The 22,691-nt window shown below is 39.9% G+C and overlaps 1 protein-coding gene and 1 long non-coding RNA gene across 2 annotated transcripts in view; one reads left to right on the forward strand and one right to left on the reverse strand.

Moving 5' to 3' along the window:
* Positions 1-22,691, forward strand: part of scn4aa (sodium channel, voltage-gated, type IV, alpha, a) — a 30,765-nt gene that overhangs the window by 5,060 nt on the left and 3,014 nt on the right. Inside the window, exons 3-24 of the mRNA XM_034707449.1 lie at positions 4,424-4,730; positions 4,954-5,072; positions 5,326-5,415; positions 5,504-5,632; positions 5,883-5,974; positions 6,075-6,353; positions 6,447-6,510; positions 6,601-6,742; positions 6,873-7,070; positions 8,503-8,676; positions 8,798-8,927; positions 9,422-9,660; positions 9,767-9,940; positions 10,040-10,396; positions 14,965-15,465; positions 15,606-15,647; positions 15,796-15,928; positions 17,496-17,650; positions 17,746-17,919; positions 18,015-18,137; positions 20,722-21,003; positions 21,099-21,152. Coding sequence (XP_034563340.1) covers positions 4,473-4,730; positions 4,954-5,072; positions 5,326-5,415; positions 5,504-5,632; positions 5,883-5,974; positions 6,075-6,353; positions 6,447-6,510; positions 6,601-6,742; positions 6,873-7,070; positions 8,503-8,676; positions 8,798-8,927; positions 9,422-9,660; positions 9,767-9,940; positions 10,040-10,396; positions 14,965-15,465; positions 15,606-15,647; positions 15,796-15,928; positions 17,496-17,650; positions 17,746-17,919; positions 18,015-18,137; positions 20,722-21,003; positions 21,099-21,152 — 3,909 coding nt within the window. The 5' untranslated portion in view covers positions 4,424-4,472. The remainder of the gene's footprint in view (positions 1-4,423; positions 4,731-4,953; positions 5,073-5,325; positions 5,416-5,503; positions 5,633-5,882; positions 5,975-6,074; positions 6,354-6,446; positions 6,511-6,600; positions 6,743-6,872; positions 7,071-8,502; positions 8,677-8,797; positions 8,928-9,421; positions 9,661-9,766; positions 9,941-10,039; positions 10,397-14,964; positions 15,466-15,605; positions 15,648-15,795; positions 15,929-17,495; positions 17,651-17,745; positions 17,920-18,014; positions 18,138-20,721; positions 21,004-21,098; positions 21,153-22,691) is intronic.
* LOC117829776 lies at positions 14,724-21,813 on the reverse strand. The gene is made up of 3 exons (XR_004634692.1): positions 21,775-21,813; positions 15,336-15,427; positions 14,724-15,205 (listed from the first exon to the last, which is right to left on the reverse strand). It is a non-coding gene; the product is annotated as an uncharacterized LOC117829776 (long non-coding RNA).

Genomic DNA, 22,691 nt, shown 5'->3' on the forward strand with positions numbered 1-22,691 from the left:
TGAAGTCAGCTGGGAGAGAGTAAAGTACAGTGTTGCGATTTGACCCCGTGAGAAAACAGAGAGAACAGGAGCACGGCTCATGTCAAAGGACGTGTGGATAAAAGCCCTTGTTTGCTCTGTGGATCTGTTGTTTACAACTTCACCACATTCCTGGGAGGCTAAGTGCCGCATAATGAGGAGACTGAGACATTTGCCATGTTGACACTGGACCTGTCTTTGAAGTCTTGGCATTTTCGGGACACCAGAGTCAAGCCAGCAAGTCACTAACATTATGTTGTATATCTGTCTCCTTATTCTGCTTCAATAAGATCACATACGGCAAATCAAACACTTAAGACTCTAATAACTTTATCTCCAGTGTCCTGAACTTCTTCAGCGTTTACGGAAAACAGCACAACCTCTCTGGCTGTATGAACTCATGCTACCCTTACGACAAAAGCCAAAAGCAAGATCGGCTGGTTTCCGGAGGTGAATATTGGCATTCACATTCCACAGCCGGCTAGTGTAACGAAGAAGTGTCTACATTACCCGGTCTATATCCTCGACCGGAATGTCACAGGTCACATGGCCTTCACTGACATGCAAGGTGATATATATATTACTGTCGGGGAAGGCTTCTGAAATCCAACAATCCCCCCCTCTTTCTCAGTCAGCCAGCTGTTTCCAGTCTGACTGAGCATGCACTCTCGTGTAATGAGCTGATTGTGTTCGCTTTAGAAATAAAACTAGAGGTGTAGATTAACTGAGCGGATTGATCAACAGATTACTGAAGATTTAACTGATGAAGTTAGAAAACACTTCTCAAAAAGCCTGTAAAATAAGACACATTGTCTTGTTGCAGATGACACAACTTAAACTGTTCTTACAGAAAAAATCCTGTTTCTGGAGACGCCATGTTGGAAATGCTAACTCAACACAACTTTTATTGAACCTTCTCAACTCAACTCATTTTTATTTATATAGCACCTATCATACATTCAAGCATGCAGCCCAAAAGTGCTTCACAAAAGAATAGAGACTGATAAAATGATACATGGTTAAAACAAGATAGAGGAATGTGATAAGAAATAGTTGAAAATAAAAATAAAATAAAATAAAATAAAATAAAATAAAAATAAAAATAAAACAAATCAATTAATTAAAATCAAATAAATACCAGTGAAATAGAATAAAACAAAAAAATTAAAACAAAATAAATAAATTAAATCATTCATTTAAATTAATAAATACCAGAGAAACAAAATACAATAAAAGAATAAAAAAGAATTAGAAGATAGAATAAAAAGAAAATAAATTAAAATGATGCTAAAACAATGATCATAATTATCATAATGCAGTCCAGGGCTAAAAGGAAATGACTCATACCATGCACCCACCTGTCAGCTCACCCAATCACGCCCTTAACCATGCAAATTTATGTTTAACTCTTAACCTTTATTTTATCTTAAAGGATGTGTTACCGTCCAGTGTGCACAAATAAACTGCTCAAAACTGTTTTTGAAGCAGGCTGTAAAAATTAGCATTTTATTATGGAGCCTAATGGGGATTCCTATGTTTCTGCACCCAGCCTCAAGTGGACACATGAGGAACTGCAGTTTTTTTGCCCTTGTGCATTGGCTCCATTTTCAACCCTGGAAGTTTGCTGCTTGTGTCTGACATGTTAGCATATCTATGGAAAGACAAATTCTGTGGTTCTATGGTTTTTGGTCACGTGAAAGACAACATTAACAAACTAGCGGTGATGAGTGCTTACTGCTGAGTCCACTCACTCTTGTTGAGCACTCTTTGGTTGTATGTGAACACACCACAAAGTCTGCAGCCCATGACCAACTAACATGTCCTTGTTGACATCCAGACTGAGAACAAAATTTGGTCCTGCAAATTTAATTTCAACCAGTCAGCTCGTCCCAACTGATTTCTTCAGGACCTTTTCCTTTTTAAATCCATAATTATCCATTTACACCATGTTTTCCCTCAACTCTGCACTATCTTAGTTTCATTTTATACTTCCTGCTTGACCTCTGATGTTATTTGGACAAGTTTGGTCGATACCATTGCATTTGCGCTACGGTACAAGTAGCCAACATACAGTTATAGGGCCTTGTAGCCTCTGATTGGCTGTGAATGGGCTGTGGTTGGCGGGTCGTTTTTGTCCACATATCATTTTTCCACTTGTCTAACCATTGGCCTGGTGTGTCAGTGAATTAATGGCTTGTTGCCTTGGTGGAAACCAGCGGTAGAATAAGACACAAAGTCTACGTCTTCCTAACTATCTCCATTTAAAGCTTCTCTTAAATCTAACCGTTCAGAAAGGAATTAGTCCTCCAGACACGTTGTAAAATGTGTTTAAGTGTGATATACAGAATCTATTTTCACTGATATTGAATATCACGGTCTTACTTGTGCTCTTGGCCCTTCCTGTCAAGAAACAAACACTGATAAATCTGGCTGTGGTGCCAAAGCATATGATTTACCTGGCTGATGCAGTAGACAAGGCAACAACCTTTTTTTGGAGGACTCTCTTGAGATTTGCAAGCTTTCAATTGAGGGACTAAGCTTTTTTAAAAAGGAACACTTGATGGCTTCAGCAGTAAACGGTGTGATGTAATGCAATCAGGAAATGTTCCTCATAAGCAAAGCAGAAACACATCCAATCTCAGGATGTGTATTTTAAGGTTGGCTCACGGTTGAGGGCAGCGGGGCCCACAGCTTGCAGAACGGGGGTTTTGAAATGAGATGATGAAGGGGGGAAAACTGACTTGGGAGGCAGTGTGAAGGAAGAAGTAGGAAGGTGTAGGGTAAAGGTTGTCTTGTGATTCGATTGGTAACAGGAACTCTGTTTATATTATATATTTTCATAAGAGAAGGGAATACGGACTCATGTTTTATTACGCCTGACGAGTCAGTCGTGGGTGTGATTGATATATGATGGTGCTTTGATGAGAGATAGAGTTAAGATGAAATGTTTGAAGTCTGCGTTGTATGAAGAGGGATTTAGAGCCTTGAGTGTCATGTAGCAGGGTGGTGGGGGGGATGTAAAGTGCGGGTAAGGGTGTGGAGTCGGAAGCTTAGTGTGTTTGGGGCCCCGTGTAAAATAGGAGTTAGTAGAGAGGGGAGTCGGCCTGGTAAGATAAGTTGGCATGCTGTCCTGTTTATCGGAGGGATGTGAGGCGCAGAGCGAAAGCTCAGCCAGGAAGGAATGAGCAGAGTCATCGGGCCTCTGTAACACGACGCTCCGTCTTGATTGCCTGTAGCAGCTGGGCAGCCACCGTATCTGTGAGAGCGTGTGCGCCTCTTCATGTGTGTGATGTATATTTTTTGTTCAAGTGTGGTGATTCAGGGGAAATTTACCAACAATACTGTGATCAATATATCTCTACATCTTTTTATGTATGAACACCCACATAAGGGCTGGTGTGTTTGTCTGTACAGTGATAATAACATATATGTGTTCCTTGTGAAGTCTTTGTTGTTCTCAAACACGTTGTTGGAACTGTTTCTGAGGGGATTTGATGCACAACTGAGTCCTGAAAGCACATTTCCTAAATCAAATCATGTATCTGAAATATTTTAATTTGCATATTAAATCTTGAAAATGATGCACTAGCTGTAAGATGCATGGGATATCTATTGCAAATACATTCTCCCTTTCAACACGTTTTCATCTTTGTACATAAGCGCTCATGAAGTTTTGAAATATAGACTTTTTCAGATATGTTCAACGATAAAACTTGAAACAGTTGTACATTTGTTTCAGACAGACGGATCCGTCTATGTTGCATCAATTCAAAAGCATTATTCAACCAGAAAAAGAACTACATAATGTCAGTGATAGAAAGGCATGACCTTAGCTGCTCCAGACGAAAGCGGACAGGTTGCTGAACACATCAAAGGATGTAAGCAAATGCCACTTGGACCTGATATGAGCGTCTGCTAAGCTAATAAGTAATCTGATGTAGCTCCACAAGTAATGTCATGGTCTCTTTAGAACGGTGGGAAAGTCCAGGCTCCTGTCCTGACTGTGCCTTCTCTTTTTGTTATCATGTCGACACTTTAGAGCGAGGTGGAGGGTTAGAGATACAGGTGAGGCAGGATAAAAGCAAGGTGAAGAGTTTGGACGCAGGTCAAAGAACCTCCTTACCAACAGGAGAAGTTTGGCCTAAGTATTAGATTTTTGCAAAGGGGTTTCTAACTGTTTCTCCAAAGAGAGTTTCCCACATCAGCCTCACACACGGTGTAATTTAGATAAGTGAAATTAAAGTAACTGGCACAAGGTTGAAGGTTAGAGAGAGGTTCAAAAGATATCAAAACTTGTGCTACAATGTTTTGCAGGAGCCTTAGGTGATCATGATTTGTCTTGTGTGTGTGGCAGAACACGTCTCAAAACTCTGTTCACTTGTTTTTTTGTCTTCTCTCCTTTTAGCTCCTCGTAGGGAATCCCCGATGTGGTGGTAACCCTTCGCAATGCAAAGATGTCATCCCTGCTCCCTCCCCCAGGCACCGCTATATTCCGCCGCTTCACCCCGGAGTCATTGGCGGAGATCGAGAGGCTCAAGGAGGAAAGACAAAAGGCTGAAGCAAAAGTAGATAGCCATGAGGAGGCAGATAAGGCAACCCCACATGTCGATCTGGAGGCGGGGAAGTCTTTACCCTTAATCTATGGAGACCCTCCATCAGAGATGATCAACACACCTCTGGAGGACCTGGACCCCTTCTACAAAGGACAGAGCGTCAGTCTCAGCTCATCTGAGCCAACATGATTAAGAAAAGTTTGATTGTGCTTTGCACAAGATAGGATTTATAACTTTAAATCATTCAGTTATAACATCTGCTATGTTATGCATAAGATTCACTTTTTGAGTGCATAAGCTACAGTTAAATGTTAAATTATTATTTCAATGTGATTGTCTCTAACCATATATTTATGAATGACAGTTAATCTTTGTTTTTCAGACATTTGTGGTGGTCAGCAAAGGAAACACAATCTTCAGGTTCAACGCTGAACCCGCTTGCTACATTCTGAGCCCCTTTAGTTTGGTTAGAAGAGGAGCCATTAAAATTCTCATACATTCATATCCTTTGAAAGACTGTGACATGTTGCTGGCAACAAATTTAAATTGAGTATTTTTTTAGTTTCAACATTTGATGTGTTGCCTTGCACTATTTTCACTGAAATAAGGTTGAAATGATTTGCAAATCATCTAATTCTGTTTATATTACCGTTTCACTCAGCATCCAAACAATTTTTGGAGTTGGGGTTGCAGATAAGAGAGATGTCCACTCATGCATGCAATGTCCATGTTTGTTTCCTTAACCCCAAATTAAATTATTTAGCATGTTCATCATGATAACGATTCTAGCGAATTGTGTATTCATGACGATGAGCAATCCTCCAGCATGGAGTAAAACTGTAGAGTGAGTATTTTAATCATTGAAATTGTCTTTCAGTCATTCCTGTGTGGTTTCAAAGTGATTCTAACTTTAGTGATCACTTTCTTTCCAGGTATGTTTTTACTGGTATCTACACCGTTGAGGCGACAGTCAAAGTGTTGTCTCGAGGTTTCTGTGTTGGATCTTTTACATTCCTTCGAGATCCATGGAATTGGCTGGATTTCATGGTGATCAGCATGGCGTAAGTATCTCAGTCTGCGGCTTTATCATTTTACCAATTGTATCAACATTTATACATTGAATCAAAACTTTTGCAGAGACATAATGTGATATCTTTGGCTACCTTTAAAGCTTGTATTGTGCTGATCTACTGAGGGATTTATTTAGGAGCTTTCAAACTGAAAACATTTACAATAGAAAATGTGAAGAGATAACATGTCAGGCTTTATCTGGCAGTTTCTTTAATACGTTGTTTTAATGTCTCTCCACAGATATGTCACTGAGTTCGTTGACCTTGGAAATGTGTCAGCACTCAGGACGTTTCGTGTACTTCGAGCTCTTAAAACAATTACTGTGATTCCTGGTAAGGCGATGGTACCCAGTCATCATCTGATAACTACTCACACTGTTGTTATTTGACCTCCAAAGACACAACACTGACACATCCCCTGTGTTTTTTCCAGGTTTGAAAACCATTGTGGGCGCTTTGATCCAGTCAGTGAAGAAAATGGTGGATGTGATGATTCTGACCGTCTTCGCCCTCGCTGTGTTCGCCCTCATTGGCCTTCAGCTGTTTATGGGAAACCTTCGACAGAAATGCGTGCGATGGCCCATCGATGCCGTGTTTGATTTTAACAACACCATGTTCAACGACACGCTGTCCTTCAACGACACCATGGGTTTCAATGATACTTATTATTCCAACAGTTCCTTTAATTTCATGGACTACATTGAAAACTCAGGTATGATTCACACACAAATATGTGTCTCTCATTTTGAGCAGCTGTGGTCGTCAGTGAATAAATGTGTCACTGCTTCTTTACTTCTTGAATTAGATAATCACTATTACTTGGAAGGGAGTCCCGATGCTCTACTTTGTGGAAACAGCTCTGATGCTGGGTATGTACAGTCCATGCTGACATTACCTTTGTATTTAAACAGATAAAACAACTTTGAGAAAATCATAGCATACTGAATCTTTGTTGATAGAAAGTGCCCAGAGGGATACACATGCATGAAGGCAGGGAGGAACCCCAACTTTGGCTATACCAGTTTTGACTCTTTTGGCTGGGCCTTTCTGGCTCTCTTCAGACTCATGACCCAAGACTACTGGGAGAACCTTTTCCAGCTGGTTGGCACTTTTTCCATTTGTTGTAGACATCATTTTCCACCTCTAACTTGAAAGTGTTGTTTTTAGAATTCAAGTTACCAAAAGAAATTTGTCCTTAGTTCTCGTAGCTTCTTTGTTGCTCCAAACACAGATCCTGCGGGCGGCTGGCAAGACATACATGCTGTTCTTTATCGTGATTATCTTTCTGGGCTCCTTCTACCTCATCAACCTCATCCTAGCTGTCGTAGCCATGGCTTATGATGAACAGAATATGGCAACTCAACTAGAGGCCATAGAGAAAGAAGAGGAGTTCCAGCGGCTTCTAGAGCAGCTCAAGAATCAGGAACAGGTAACTCTAAAGCCTGATTTATACTTCTGTGTCGAATTGATGGCATAGCTTACGTGGTTAGGTCTGTATAACCCCCGTACCTACCCAGAGACCTAGGCACGTAGCCAACGCGCACCTCCTCCAGATATAACTACCAAGCGGCAACCTCCAGTCTTAAAATATGAACCTCATGTGGAAGTGCTAAAAACTGCAGTTCATCTAGCGTCCACTTGAGGCTGGTTGCAGAAACACTGGAAACCACATACACACCCATTCAAAAAAGATTATCTTTACAGCAATAATAAACATGTTTACAGCCTGGTTCAGAAACAGGTTTAGGTCTGAAAAGCTCTCTCAGCACATACTGTACGGGGGTGAATTTTTTTATTACTTGACATTTTCGAAGATATTAAACTTACAAGTTTTGCCCAAATAAGGACATGACTGATTTGATTGACAGGCGGGCACCCTGTAGCTGTTAGTGAAAAGGCTAAAGGCCCGCCTCTTTACCTCACACTAATAGGGACGAAGTTAGGTTGAGTTCAGCATTTCCAATATGGCACCCGCCAACAATCTGCTTCAAAACAGCACTTCAGAAACAGATGGGTGACGTCAAGGATACTACGTCCATTTCTTTATACAGTCTATGGTAACTACGCGCCGAATCAACGCGGATCACAAGCCCTGTGATTGGTCCACTTGACACTTCTGGAATCACCACACATTGGCATTTCATCTCCTCCAGCTTCTCCTCTCCACTCTTCCCTGTAATCATTGCTGTATAATAAACAGCAACATGTATCAGCTCCAAATTAAAATAATACGTTCAGAATCGAAGCGAAAAGCAAGCAGAAAACGTTTTATCCATCAATCAATCAACCTTTATTTGTATAGCGCCAAATCACAACAAACGTTATCTCAAGACGCTTTTACAAACATAGGAGGTCTAGACCACTCTATGTCAAATTGTGAACAGAGACCCAACTTCAAGACAGGGTAAGACTCAGTCTGACCCCACCTTAATCCATCATGAGCATTGCACATTGCAGTATTTAGCTAGTTACAGTGGTGAGGAAAAACTTCCTTTTAACAGGCAGAAACCTCAGGCAGAACCAGACTCATGTTAGACAGCCATCATGCCTCGACCGAGTTGGTTAAAACGTAGCAGGAAACAGGCGATTCGAGTACCAGAGAGACCACACTGCCCTCTAGTGTTTCGGGGGAGTATTGCTGCGCGACATGGACACATCGACGCAGAAGTCTGTAGTGCTCACGTCCGCGTCCACCACTGCTGCGAAAGGTCAACACAGAAGTATAAACCAGATTTTAAGAGGGATATGTCTCAGTGTGCAATTAAAATATTTTCTTTCAACAATTTCCATCGTAACAAATGCATCATATTGTTTGCTGGACGAGTACAGCAGTTATTAAAAGTGTTGTCTTTCTTACCCAGCAGGCTCTAGCTCTCGGGAGTCAAGCCACTCTAACCAGTAAAAAGTCACAAAGTCATCACTCTATATCTGAGATGGCAGATGACGAACAGAGCCTTGAACATGATGAAGTTATCAAGGATTGTAACGGGAGACTCATCCCACGTCTACTTATAAGAGCACCCACCATGGACCAGGTTTGTCTGGTCACAGTTCATCTCATGAGGCAGTCTCAAGGCATGATTAAAAACTCTTTGCTGATTCTGAAGGTTGTGTTATAAGTGTCCTACTAAACAATGTGTTGTTTTTATATCACAGTCTGCTGTGGAATATGAAATGAAAGAGAGATCAGAAGGCTCTCTGCACAGCATGATACATCTGGAGGAACCTGGCCTTACAAAGAGGACGGCCAGCGCTTTGACTGTGCTGACTGCAGCTGCTATGGAAGGTACGGTAACAATCATATTCAACCTCTTCGTACTTAATTAATCATTTAGTTTTTAGTCAAGTAGCAAAGAGGGACAACACAAAATCAGTGATATTGTCTTTAACAGCATGTTCACCCAAGTTCTTTCAGGAGATGATGAAATACATAAGGCTAAGTTGCAGGTTCTCAAAGGAGATCCTTTAATGTGAACTGTAATTACTGAGATTATCAAGCAGTTCTTAACTTTATACTCTAATATATCCAAAGCCAATACGGTAGCATTGTCTTGAGCTCATTATAGTCAATCTAATCAAACTGTGTGCAGGAGAAATTCCTGTCAACATCAAGTGTCAAGACCTCAAGGTGTTAATCTTTGGCTATTTCAGCTCAACTGCGACTTGGCACAGAAGAGACGCTCACCATTGCTCTCTGTTAGCATATGATTTAAAGGTAACAGATATGCTTCGATAAACAACTGGAGACTATCAAAGTTTTTGGCTTGTGTGTTTGTCTAGAGTTTGAGGAAGGTCAGAGGCCGTGCCCGCCCCGTTGGTACAAGTTCGCCAACGTCTTCCTGAAGTGGGACTGCTTCCCACAGTGGGTGGCATTTAAAAAGTGGGTGTACTTTGTGGTAATGGATCCTTTTGTTGACTTGGCCATCACCATATGCATCGTGCTCAACACCCTGTTCATGGCCATGGAGCACTACCCCATGACCCCAGAGTTTGACTACATGCTCTCAGTCGGGAATTTGGTGAATATGTCACTTTCCACTTTGATGCAAAAAGTTCATCTGGATTCATTTTGTGAGTTCCTGTGAATATATTGAGACCATCTCCTCTCTCCTTCTCCATTTACAGGTCTTCACTGGTATCTTCACAGCAGAGATGTTTTTCAAGCTTATTGCCATGGACCCCTACTACTACTTTCAAGTTGGCTGGAACATTTTCGACAGCATCATTGTAACGCTCAGTCTGGTGGAGTTGGGGCTGGCAAACGTCCAAGGCTTGTCAGTCCTCAGATCTTTCCGTCTGGTAAGAAACAATGGTTGATAATTATTCTAGTAGCATCAATAAGCTGACTTTCCTTCTGATGATTCACTGTCTTTGTTCCTGTCCATCCTCTCTTGATAGCTTAGAGTCTTCAAACTAGCAAAGTCCTGGCCAACGCTCAACATGTTGATCAAGATTATCGGCAACTCAGTCGGAGCTCTAGGAAACCTGACACTGGTGCTGGCCATCATCGTCTTTATCTTCGCCGTGGTGGGTATGCAGCTCTTCGGCAAGAATTATAAGGACTGCGTGTGCAAGATATCCACGGAGTGCGAGCTGCCACGCTGGCACATGAACGACTTCTTCCACTCGTTCCTCATCGTCTTCCGCATCCTGTGCGGGGAGTGGATCGAGACCATGTGGGACTGCATGGAGGTGGCCGGAGCCGGGATGTGCTTGGTTGTCTTCATGATGGTCATGGTGATTGGGAATCTGGTGGTGAGTGCAACAATGACTCCTGTTGACTATCTTATATCCGAGGCATGTTGAAATGTAGTCTCAGACCAAAACAAGAATTACGCAATGGGAGGGCCTAGAGCTGTAGATACCAAAGAGGTGACCAAAACAACCAAGAGAGAACAATTTAGAAGGTGCATCCATCAGTATGATTGCTTATCAGATATAAAAGCATCTTTGAGATGATGCAGGATTTAATGTATTTGGAAATATGTATTGGAAACAGTTATTGCACGGTGGCTTCACAGCAGAACGGTCCCTGTTTGAACCAAGCGGTAACCTCTCATCTTAAAATATGAAGCCCGTGCGAGAGTGCTAAAAACTGCAGTTCCTGGAGCGTCCACTTGAGGCTGGCTGCAGAAACACCGGAAACCACATACACACTCATTCAAAAAAGACAGTCTTTGCAGCAGAAATAAACATGTTTACAGCCTGGTTCAAAAAACTGTTTAGGTCTGAATAGCTCATTTCTCTATCGACCCTATAAGGACACTAATACAGCTAACTGATTGATGCATATATAATACTGTGAGGTAAACAGCTTATTACTCAATTTTGGGAGTATTTGGGAGTGATCACACAGGCTTTGAAGACGTCAAAAGGATGCACTGCACTGGGAAAAAGAGCTCTTAATCAGGACCAACACTTAGCAAACATGGTCGGTGAAATTGAAGTTGTCTTTTTGGGGGGCATTTTTTTCCTTTATTGGATAGGAAAGTTGAAGAGAGACAGGAAATGTGGGGAGTAGTGAGTGGGGAAGACATGCAGCCAATGCTAGAGGTCGAGAGTCGAACATGCGACTGTAACCTTTGTTTATGGGGCGCATGCTTAGACTGCGAGGCCAACGACGCCCTATATTAGTTGGGGTTTTTGACCATATGCTCTTACACAGCCCAGTTTTGCTTGAATAAAAATAGTTGTTTATCAGTTTAACATCCTATATCAGTAGACGCGATGATTCATATAAGTATAATACATTTTATTTATATAGGGCTTTTCAAAGTAACCAAAGACACTATAACAAATCACATCGTAAAACATTGATTAAAACAAAGGTTAAAGCAGCAAACATCAAAAACAGGTGGGTCTTGAGCAGTGTTTTTGAATCTTAGCAGGTCAGTTTCAGAGGGAGGGGGCAGGGATAGGAAGGCTCCAGGTAAAGAGAGGAGTGTAGGGGTGGATCAGGTCAGTGAGGTTGGAAGAGGCCTGGTTAGGGAGGGCTCTGAAGATCAGGAGACTTGAGCAGCAGAGTTCATTGAGGACTTTGGATGATGAACCATCTAAAATGATGTGTGGTTGTAAAGCTGCTGCTTATATCAGCAGAAGATGGTGCTTCCTGATCTTGTAGACGCTGCCACTAAACAATACATTCAACATCTAAACAACTGTGACGACTGTGAAGCTGTAAAGCTGACTAATCATTTTGAAAAATCTCTCTAAATCTGACAGCTGGATTACTATAATGCCTTGATATCTGTGGTATGAATATCCCAGCAGGCTATTGTTAACCTCTCAGCTTAGGGGTGCCAAGGACGGACTCAGCTGCAGGGAGAATTGTCTCCACCAGGGGGCAGTGTGACAATTATGTATTCATAGTTCAGATGTTAAGTGATTCGGTGACACTTACCTTTTCCATCTCACGCGAATAAAGAGGCAGCGGAGGATGTGATGCTCAGGGAAGAATCCTGAGTGTCTGGAGAATGGAAACACTGCCCCTGACATTTTCCCTTGGCCTCTTGAATGCACAGATGATACAGATGATCGCTCTCAGTCATCATTTCAGCATCATGTTTAATAACGAAAGCCAAAACCATTTCCTGTTGGGTTATTAATAGAGATGGATAGGATATGGCCTCATTGTCAAGCTAACAAAAATATTCTGCTGGCAGCACTTTGCCAAAATATCACGGCTTATCTTTAAGTTTTGCATTAAACTCCAAAACCATCCTTCCCCTTACCTCACACATATAAATACACACTATTCACTCTGACATAAAAACATACAATACACGCACACACTTCAGAGGAGGGGGTTTCTATTTAAATCAAATGACTTGAGCGACTAAACAGTGGTTTTGACCTTGAGTATGTGCTAAGATCCGGCTCAAGCAAGCATGCTGCCACTGAGGGAACAAACACAGACAGCTGAGCGAGCAGAGCTCAGGTGGCAGAGGAAAGGGGTGTTGAGGAAGAGTCATTTGATAGCATATTTGGCTATAATTGATGAGGAGGTTATCATATTGGACTATCGGTGTCATAGTTTGTTGAGTTGAGAGGATTTAACTCAGTTGTTTAACGTATATGCTGAGACATTTGTGCCAGAATTGGCATTCCTCTTAACTTTTGCAGCTTTTTTACATTATTTTTTAATTTATTTTATTTAACCTTTATTTTACCAGGAATAGTCCCATTGAGATACAAAGTCTCTTTTACAAGGGAGTCCTGGCCAAGACAGCAGCATAACAAGTTTCACAAATAGAACAGGACAAAACATATATTGACAAGAAACCTGTGTCCCTTAAAGAAACCTCCTCTCAAGGGCCTTCTGGACATCATTACTACAATGAAGTTCTCCTTCAAAGAGACATCATTACTACAATGACATTCTCTTTCAAAGACATGGTTAAGTGCTCCACTAGATGCCATGACTAAGGCATGATGACCAAAAACCATACTACTGTTGGTTTAGCTCAGAGATGGGAAGGCTAGTGCGGCTCTTAGTGGGTCCACAGAAGCCCATTACAGCTTGAGTGTTTTTTCTACATGATCAATCCCCGTCCTCACTGCAAGTACAATACAACAGAAAGTGTCCACACATGGCCAAAAGTCATCATGCATATAACCAAACAACAAACCACAACTTTGGAAAGAACCAGAAGAGCCCCTTGTTCTTGGCTATAGCTTGAATCTTGACTAACAGGAAGTCTTTTGGACGTCTAACCCAACTATCTGCAAGAAACTGAACAGGTGCAAAATAATGAACTTTTTAAAAGACCATACAATTAGTGCAAGTAGCATTGATATTAAAAGAAAACAGAAAAATAAAATAAAAACAGGACCCTGTAGGAGACACTTTGATCAAGTAAAATCAGGAAATGCTCTCACAGATAAAAGTACATTTTGAGAATGACTTAAATGTCTCACAGAAGCGCCGGCCAGAGAGCTTTCTGTTTTTATGCCCCTAAGCTATGGAGCATCAAAACGGTGAGCTCTATGTGTGTTTTTAAAAGTAAACTTAAGACTTACCCTTTTAATCTAGCTTTTAATTTGGTGCAATTTATTTTTAGCCCTGGACTGCATTATTATTTTTTATTATTTTAATTATTATTTTAATCATTATTATTACAATCATTGCTTTAACATTTATTTATCTTATTTACTTATTTATTTATTACTTGTATTCATCTGATCTTGTTAGCCCTGCCTTATTTTTTAACTTTTCTTTCCACTATTACTTGTTTTATTAATTTTACTGTATTGATTTTATTTTATTTTTAAGTATTTTATTTATAATAATGCCTTTTGTAATTTTACCATTGCTGTTGTTTTCTGTCTCTCTGATATCTGTGAAGCACTTTGGGCTGCATGTTTTTATGTATGAAAGGTGCTTTATAAATAAAGTTGAGTTGAGTTGAGTTGAGTTGAGTTGAGTTGAGTTGAGTTGAGTTGAGTTGAGTTGAGGAGAGGAGAGGACAGAATCCACCAACCTAATTTCCCTAAGCAGATCATTTCACAGCAGTGGGGCCTGGACTGAAAACGCCTTGTCTCTGCTTGTTTTCAGCCAAGTTTTAGGGACAGAAAGCAACTCTTTGCCCAGAGGATCTCAGGGTGCCCACTGAAGTGTACGGTGTTAAAAGGTCAGGGATATAACTGGGGCAGACTGTGAGTGCTTTAAAAGTAACCAATAAAATCTTAAAATCATTTCTGGCAGCCAATGTAAATAAGCTCAAACAGGCGTGATGTGGTCATATCATCTTCTTCTTCAACATAAGAACCAAACCTCTCACATCACACAGCTAACTTAACGGCTGGGAAACCCCAGGAGTGATAATTCTGAGCTTCTGAGAGCATTATTTTGAGCATCACAACCCTTAAATCATCAGATCGGTTTCTAATCCTCCTGCGTGGAGCCTCGCGTTTGTGCAACTCATCTTTTACCCTTAGACCTCTTTACTGATTCACAGCTCCTGCTCTGGATCAGTCTGACCCTGGCCTGTGTAACCATGATCTCCCGCTAAAGCTGGGAAATAAGAACCGAGAAATTGACTCACCGGCTTAGACACTAAAGATAGCTGCATGTGCAACAGGAGGCAGACGACATAATGTTTATTAATGAGACATCATAGGACCAATTTTGTATATGATGTGTGCTTGAGTCTAGACTTTGGTTTTTAATTGTGCAGATTCAGCCAATCGTCATTTCACTTCTACAATAAAGACTTATTCAGTTTTTTTATTTACTAACTTGACTTTTTCTTCCCATCAAAGCATGACATTTGTGTTCAAGTATTTACATGTCTCCTCATCACCTTCTTCACTTTGTTCCTCAGGTGTTGAACCTCTTCCTGGCCTTGCTGCTCAGCTCTTTCAGTGGAGACAACCTCTCAGTAGGGGATGATGATGGCGAGATGAACAACCTCCAGATTGCTATCGGCAGGATCACTCGTGGCATCAACTGGTTCAAAGCTTTTATGGTTCGATCGGTTCTGCAGATTCTTGGCAGGAAGTCCAAGGACCCTGAAGAGCCTGGGGAAGGCCCGGCGGACATCACCAAGGATGAGGACGAGGACCCTAAAGGGGAGCAAATCGAAATGAACCACTTGGACACGGGTCAGGATATCAAGATGGCGGATGGGATGTGTAATTGTTTGGTTGAAGGCCGGACGTCTGGAACTTTTGTGGATGGAGAGCTGAATCTTACCGTGCCAATGGCCATGGTGGAGTCTGACTTTGAAAACCTTGATGATGAGGATGATGAGGATGATGAAGATGATGATGATAATGCTGATGACACTGAGATGTCAGATGACAAATACAACAAACAGGATACAGTAAGTACCACTTATAAGCAAACTTTAATGGACACCTGTACTTCAAAAAAAAGGGGGGAAATAGACATGGAGTGAAGTGCCCAACATGATATCTGCATAAGAACCCTTCCTAAAGCTTGTTCTCCCTTCCTGTTTTCCAGGGGAGCATAGGAAATAAAAACAGAACTCTGGAGAATGGCAAAGTGAGTAACTGTCTCTGGGGATTTATGGTATTGATCATGAAGTGGAGTCATGACTTTGGGGGTTTGCTCAAAATAATTGCAGGAAAAAACAACATCTACTTTTCTACAGTGGTTTTGTAACTGAGCTTCAATTGTAATTCTTGACTAGCTTATGGGTGCTTTGAATGATGGGGATTCTTCAGTGTGTAGCACAGTGGACTATCAACCCCCTGAGCCTGAACCAGAGGAAGTGGAAGAGGAAGAGCCAGACCCGGTGGAGCCCGAGGACTGCTTCACTGAAGGTACTTAAACCAAAGTAATTATTATAAACTTGAACTGTTAGGAGCCGTGTCCAATAGGTGACGAAAGCGGCCCTTCGACTTCCCGTAGTAATGGCATATAGGCCTGTTTTGAAATGCTCTGTATGCTTATTCTTGCTATCATTCAATGGCATTTCATTGAGAAACTGTAAAAACTATTGATAGAAATCGTGCATTAGTTGCAGCTCCAAACTTGGAAATTGTACCTCAAAGGAACAAGTGTGATAATATTGCTCCTGCAATCGGACTTTCGCTATTGTTGTTGATATCAGAAGTCCCGCCCCTTTTTGATTCTGATTGGTCAGGGATCAAAAAGTGATATTGATGAGCAAGGAGGTGTTCCAAAAGTTTGTTTTTAACCGAGAGGGCTGCCACAAAAGTCAGAAGATGCTGAGGGCTGAAAATGCTGAATCACATTAGGTTTGAATAAACAATAGGCACTGCTAGCACAAAAAGGCCCACTTATTACGGTGGCTGGGAAGTGCAATGCAAATTTACAAAGGATGAAACACTTTTACAGAGTTGGAGACAAATTTACATTTTGGAAAACATTTTTACATTTTATAAAACAGAATTACACTTTTACAAAGAACAAAAGAAATATAAATTTAAGAAAACAAATTTACAAAATCAGAAACACTTTTACAAGAGACAAAAAATTTTTTACCAGTCCCAAAACAAAATTACAAACAGCAGATTGTGCCGGAAAAGGAATGTACCAATGATTTCAAAATAAAAGACATCTGTTATATGAAAATGTGCAACAGCTAGGGAATTAATGTATATTTTACATCAACAACCCTGTTGGCACTAAAATATTTTGGCTCAGACTGATAAGAGAACACCTCAAAATGTGTTCCTGCCAATCACAACTATATGTGATTTGGAAATTCAAAATAAATATATATGCTAAATTTCCAATGGTTTTTATTTTGATATTCCAAATCAGATTTAGCTGTGATTGGCAGGAACACATTTTGAGATGTTCTCTTATCAGTCTGAATCAAAATATTCTAGCAGAAACAGGGTTGTTGATGTCTAATATACATTAATTCCCTGGCTGTTGCACATTTGGATTTTACAAACGTCTTTTATTTGAAAACCATTGGTACATTCCCTTTCCATCAGAATATGCTGTTTGCAATTTTGTTTCTGGTCTGATAAAAATGTTCAATCGCTTGTAAAAGTGTTTCTGATTTGGTAAATTTGTTTTCTTAAATGTATATTTGTTTTGGCCTTGGTAAAAGTGTAATCTTTTTTTTATATAAAATGTAAAAATGTTTTCCAAACAGGGAAACAGGGTTAGAGACAATGACAGTGGCTTGTAAAACCACACCACCAATGGTAGAAGTGTTTCTGAATTTGTACATTTGTTTTCCAAAATGTAAATTTGTCTACAACTTTGTAAAAATGTTTCATCCTTTGTAAATTTGCATTGCACTTCCCTTTTTCTTACAGGTTTGTTTTTTGTATCAGTGTTCCTGCTCATGAAACCTAATCTGACATCTTTTCCAGTAACTCTAAACCTTTGCTCTTCCCCTCTTCTCAGACTGTGTGAAGCGCTGGCCGTGTCTGACTGTGGACATCACCGAAGGTAGAGGCAAGCAATGGTGGAACCTGCGTCGGACTTGTTTCACTATCGTAGAGCATGACTGGTTTGAAACCTTCATAATCTTTATGATCCTCCTCAGCAGTGGCGCTCTGGTGAGTGCGTCTGTCATCAGTGCAACACATTTAGAAATAGATACTGTATTACTCCAAGGAAACTGATCTAGGTATCTCAAATCTTCTTTTGGCAGGCTTTTGAAGACATACACATAGAAAGACGCCGAACCATCAAAATTATTCTGGAGTTTGCTGACAAAGTTTTCACGTACATCTTCATCATCGAGATGCTCCTTAAATGGGTCGCGTACGGCTTCAAGACTTATTTCACCAACGCTTGGTGTTGGCTGGATTTCTTCATCGTAGATGTAAGTTTTGATTTCTTGATACAGGATAGTCACGCTTCACGTCAGTGTGAATCTGTTGTAACACTTGAATAGGAAATGTTTTGATTCTGCCACAGATTTCCCTGATTAGTTTATTTGCCAACTGGATGGGCTACTCTGACCTTGGACCAATCAAATCCCTCAGAACTCTCAGGGCGCTGAGACCTCTGCGAGCGCTGTCAAGATTTGAAGGGATGAGGGTACGTTTCTTGGCTGAAAAGCCATGTTTGAACGACATGCATGGCTTGCATTGATTTAAAGTGATTCAAGAGCTGTGATGTTACATGCATCAATATTTTGGACAGTAGATAAGAAATGGATTTAACCTCCAGGCTGCATAAAGAAGTCAGACTTAAGTTAGTGAAAAAATGTAACTACACCTTGATAGTCCTAATGAGTTAATAGTCTTAGTCACTATTTCAAGTCCTCTTCAGCACAGCATGATGTCCACTTTGTAATCTGTGGTCCAATATAGAGTAGAACAAACAATAACACCACGTAAGATCCATGTTGTGACTACCTTACTGTACTTTTATCAGCACACACTGGAAAAAATGCCCCTCCAAAAACAAGAAATAAAAACTTATTTCAAGGTTCTTTTACTTTCAAATAAGCAACAAAAATCTATAGAACAAGTGGAAATTTTCTTGGTAAGATTTCTTAAAATAAGACATAATATTTAGAAAACTGTGATCTTAAAATGAGCAGGGAAAACTTATTTTAAGCAATATTTTACCAGTATTTTAAAGCTCAGTGTCTCAGAATGAGACAGGAATGATAACAATTAATATTTTTTCACTCAAAAAAAGATTTTTGTACTAATACATTTCATGTCAACTTCTTCATTTGAGATATATTCACCTTATTTTGAGTTGTATTATAGCGGCACTTCTCTAGCTTTAAGACCATCTTGTACTTGAAATAAGATGACAAAGTTTAATTGTCTCATTTTGAGAAATAATGTCTTCTCATAGTGATCTGGATATACTAATATTCAGTCATGTTGTTTTTTAGGATAAGCCAGCTCTGCTCTAAAGTAGGTGTTTCATTGTGTGCATGTAGTTTGAGGATGAATATTTTTATCAGATTTAAAGAAACAGTGTCTGAAAACTGTAACCCACCCTTAAAAAAACAACTTTTCTTTTTTTCTTTCTTTTATCAAAGGAGCTGTTTTCTGATAGATTCTCCAATAAAATGCATTTACTTAAATCAAGTAAAGGGTTTGTCTTCTACTAATTAGAGCTCAGTTTAAAAAATGTATGAAATGTGAAATAAACCTTGTTTCTTCTAAATTACAACTCAAAACAAGATCATTTCAAGATTGTTTGACTTAACAAGATATTTAAGATGTCTTAAAACAAGTCCCTCTATCTCGCTCAAATGTTACTTGTTAAGTACATTTATCTTAAATCAAATGGGATAAGACATTTTGACTAAAAATTAGACAATTTCACTTGGTAAGATTTTGAGTTTTTGCAGTGCATTTTGTTTGCTGACAAAATCAGCGTCCCAATTAATATCGAAGCTCCCTGAAATAAGGATGCACCTCGCTAACACAGCTTGTTCTTATTTATTTATTCATGTATAACCTTTATTTAACCAGGAAATGCTCATTAAGATTAAAAATCTCTTTTCTTAGAGAGTCCTGGTCAAGACAGGCAGCAGCACCGTTACAAAGTTACAAAAGACATAAACACAAAGAGCAGACGCATACAACAGCTACACAACAAATACCTCCAGAAAAACAGCCTGAGTTACATTTAAACAAAACATCTGCAGACAGATGTGTCAGCCTCCAAGTCATTTAAGGACAGCTTAAAAGCATTCAGTTATACGACCACAAAGTTTCAGATCCTTTAAAGTCGAGGGAGCAGCAAACAGATAGTAATAAAAGATCCTGAGATCGAACAGTATGAGTGCCTGAGTTCCTTTGTGCAATGTACAGTGGTGGAAAAAAGTTCTCAGACACCCAATGCATTTATGGAATATTGCATTGAGAATCACTCTTTGCTCTTCAAGTGCAATTTCTTTTAGTACAGTCACAGCCAGGTTTATTTATTTTGTGTTCAATTTTGAACACATTCTCTGTTATTTATTGACTTTGATACCAACAATGTTGAGAACTGACATATTGAAACTGTCAATAATTTAGTTTTGTTAGTTGTTCTTGTGAACAATAAACCAAACAAATTATCATTTGTGTTTGTTTGTGTCTTTCTAATGCTTGAAACACAAAAAAGATTTTTCCACAAATATTTCATGACAATATTTGAGATTGTGTAAAATTTTAAGGGTGTCCGAAAACTTTTTTCCACCACTGTAGGTGAGGAGGTAAGAGGGAAGTAGACCTAAGAAGCACTTATAAATTAGACGACAGGGAAGACCATCCTACTCTCGAATACATCAAGCAGTTTTAAAATTGGTGATAAAATCTCTCTAACACAGCTTGTACTAGCATAGTGAATAACAAAGCCTTTGCTGACCTTTTGAGATCAAACCTTGCATCCTTGTGTTATTCCAAAATACCAAACAAGAGGCTTCATAATGATACTTCACAATGAGGCCACTTCTTCTCTAGTCAATGATTATCTCCCTCTTTTGACTGGCTTTCCTCCTTTGTGTTAAATGCATGCTCACACGCCTGCTGCTGTAACAGAGCCAACTGAGGTAAGAGAACTGGTACATGTCACCAAAAGCATGCTTAATACAAACTCCTACAAACTAATGTTAATTCATGCTTTAGAACTCATCCTCACTTCTAACTGACTCATCTCTCCTGGGCAGGTGGTGGTGAACGCTCTCGTCGGAGCAATCCCCTCCATCTTCAACGTGTTGCTGGTGTGTCTTATATTCTGGCTCATCTTCAGCATCATGGGAGTGAACCTGTTTGCTGGAAAGTTTTACCGCTGTATCAACACCACCTCGGAGGAGCTCTTCCCCATGACTGAGGTCAACAACAAGAGCGATTGCTTGGCTCTTCAGGAAGCCACACAGGAGGCGCGCTGGGTCAACGTCAAAGTCAACTATGACAACGTGGGGAAAGGCTACCTGTCTTTACTTCAAGTGGTGAGGAGTGCTTCCATACTTAAACTTGGATAATCTTGGAAATTAAAGTTGTGATTGTAAGTTAGTGATTTTGAAATGATGCTGTGTGATTTCAGGCAACTTTTAAAGGCTGGATGGACATCATGTATGCTGCGGTTGACTCAAGAGAAGTACTGTCCAGAGAAATATTTTTAAAATGTGTTATAAGTGAATGCACCATACTAAAAGCATAAGAACAATTATTATTGTCATGATCACTGTAGAGTTTGGACATGCCATCATCTATCGATACTGCTTGTGTCTGTAAATTTGACATTTGCACAGAGAGAGGCTAATTTAACCTAAAATGAATGCATCATGACTCATTTGAATATATGCACCAACACACAGTGAGGCTACTTGTTCTGCAGCTCAGTTTGTGGTGCATTTAACCCTTTGCATGTGCTCTGAGAATAAGCCAGAGTCTCTTTGCACAGGTTTAGAAAGAGTAAAGCTGTGAAGGCTTGTAGTTTGTTGTCTGCTATATGAAATCCATATGCTTTAGCTTTAGTCCTGAAACCACCCTACATTTAAAGATAATTTGATGTACTGTATTTGTGACAGATGGTGACAGTTTAATGAATCTAACCTGTCACGTTGGGGGATTGACTGAAGAAGGACCCGAGAGCAGTTTTTGAAATAAAAAGGTTTTAATAAACAAAAGAATAAAAGGTACAAACAAAACTACTGAAATGTCTAAAAAACTAAATCCAAAATGTCCAAAATAACACAGGGAAAACAAGGAACACATACAAAGATCCAACCCAGGACAAGGGAAACAGAGGAACTAAATACACAGAGTAATTAACACAGGTGTGGAATACAGGAACAGGTGAAACTAATCAGGTAAATCAAAAAGGAGGTAAACACACGAGCAGGAAGTCAAACAGGGATCAAGAACTACAACATAAAACGGGAAAGGACAACAACACAAGACATAGGATAACTTAACAAAAGGAAGACAAAGGATAACTTATAACAGAATAAACACAGAGAGGAACCAAGGCATGAAACACAAGGAAAAAACAAAACTACAGATCAACAAGTGCTCTTGCTTGCTGGAATCATATTCAGTAGAACTTTTCATCCAGTGCTACTCCCACTCTCCGTTTGGTGGAAAACATTTTCACTTCAAGTAATAATCTCTGGGATTTTCCTTCCCCCTCTCTCTGCTCCCCATATTCCCTGTCTCTCTTCAGCTGTCCTTTCCAATAAAGGCACAAATGTCCAAAAATAAAACTTAGAAAACTAGCTTTTGTTGAAGGTTTAATGTGCACAGTGATGAAAGTCACAGAATTTATTTCAATCCTAAACCAACAAACTATCATTTTATGTGATCTCTCAAATGATTGTGTTTGGATCGGACTTGTTACAAATATTATGTGTGACCAAATATGAGGCAGCTATTTATCTGTTTATGACCAGATTTAACTTGCCAAAGGGCCAAGCATTGATGGTTGCAATGCATTGATCACATCTGCCTATTCACATCAAAGGAGGGAAGTTTGTGCCATTTATTGTTTGTCTGCAGAGGCAGGTCTTAAAATGCCAACAGGGAGGAGTTGAGCTACATGAAAATACAGCACCAGGAAACACTCTTCACTAACCTCAACTGAAAAACTGTGAAGCAAACAAAAAAAACCACCAAAGTTTCACTTTCATGTCATAAT

The sequence above is a fragment of the Notolabrus celidotus genome, chromosome 18 (assembly GCF_009762535.1).
Source record: "Notolabrus celidotus isolate fNotCel1 chromosome 18, fNotCel1.pri, whole genome shotgun sequence".
Lineage (NCBI taxonomy): Eukaryota > Metazoa > Chordata > Actinopteri > Labriformes > Labridae > Notolabrus > Notolabrus celidotus.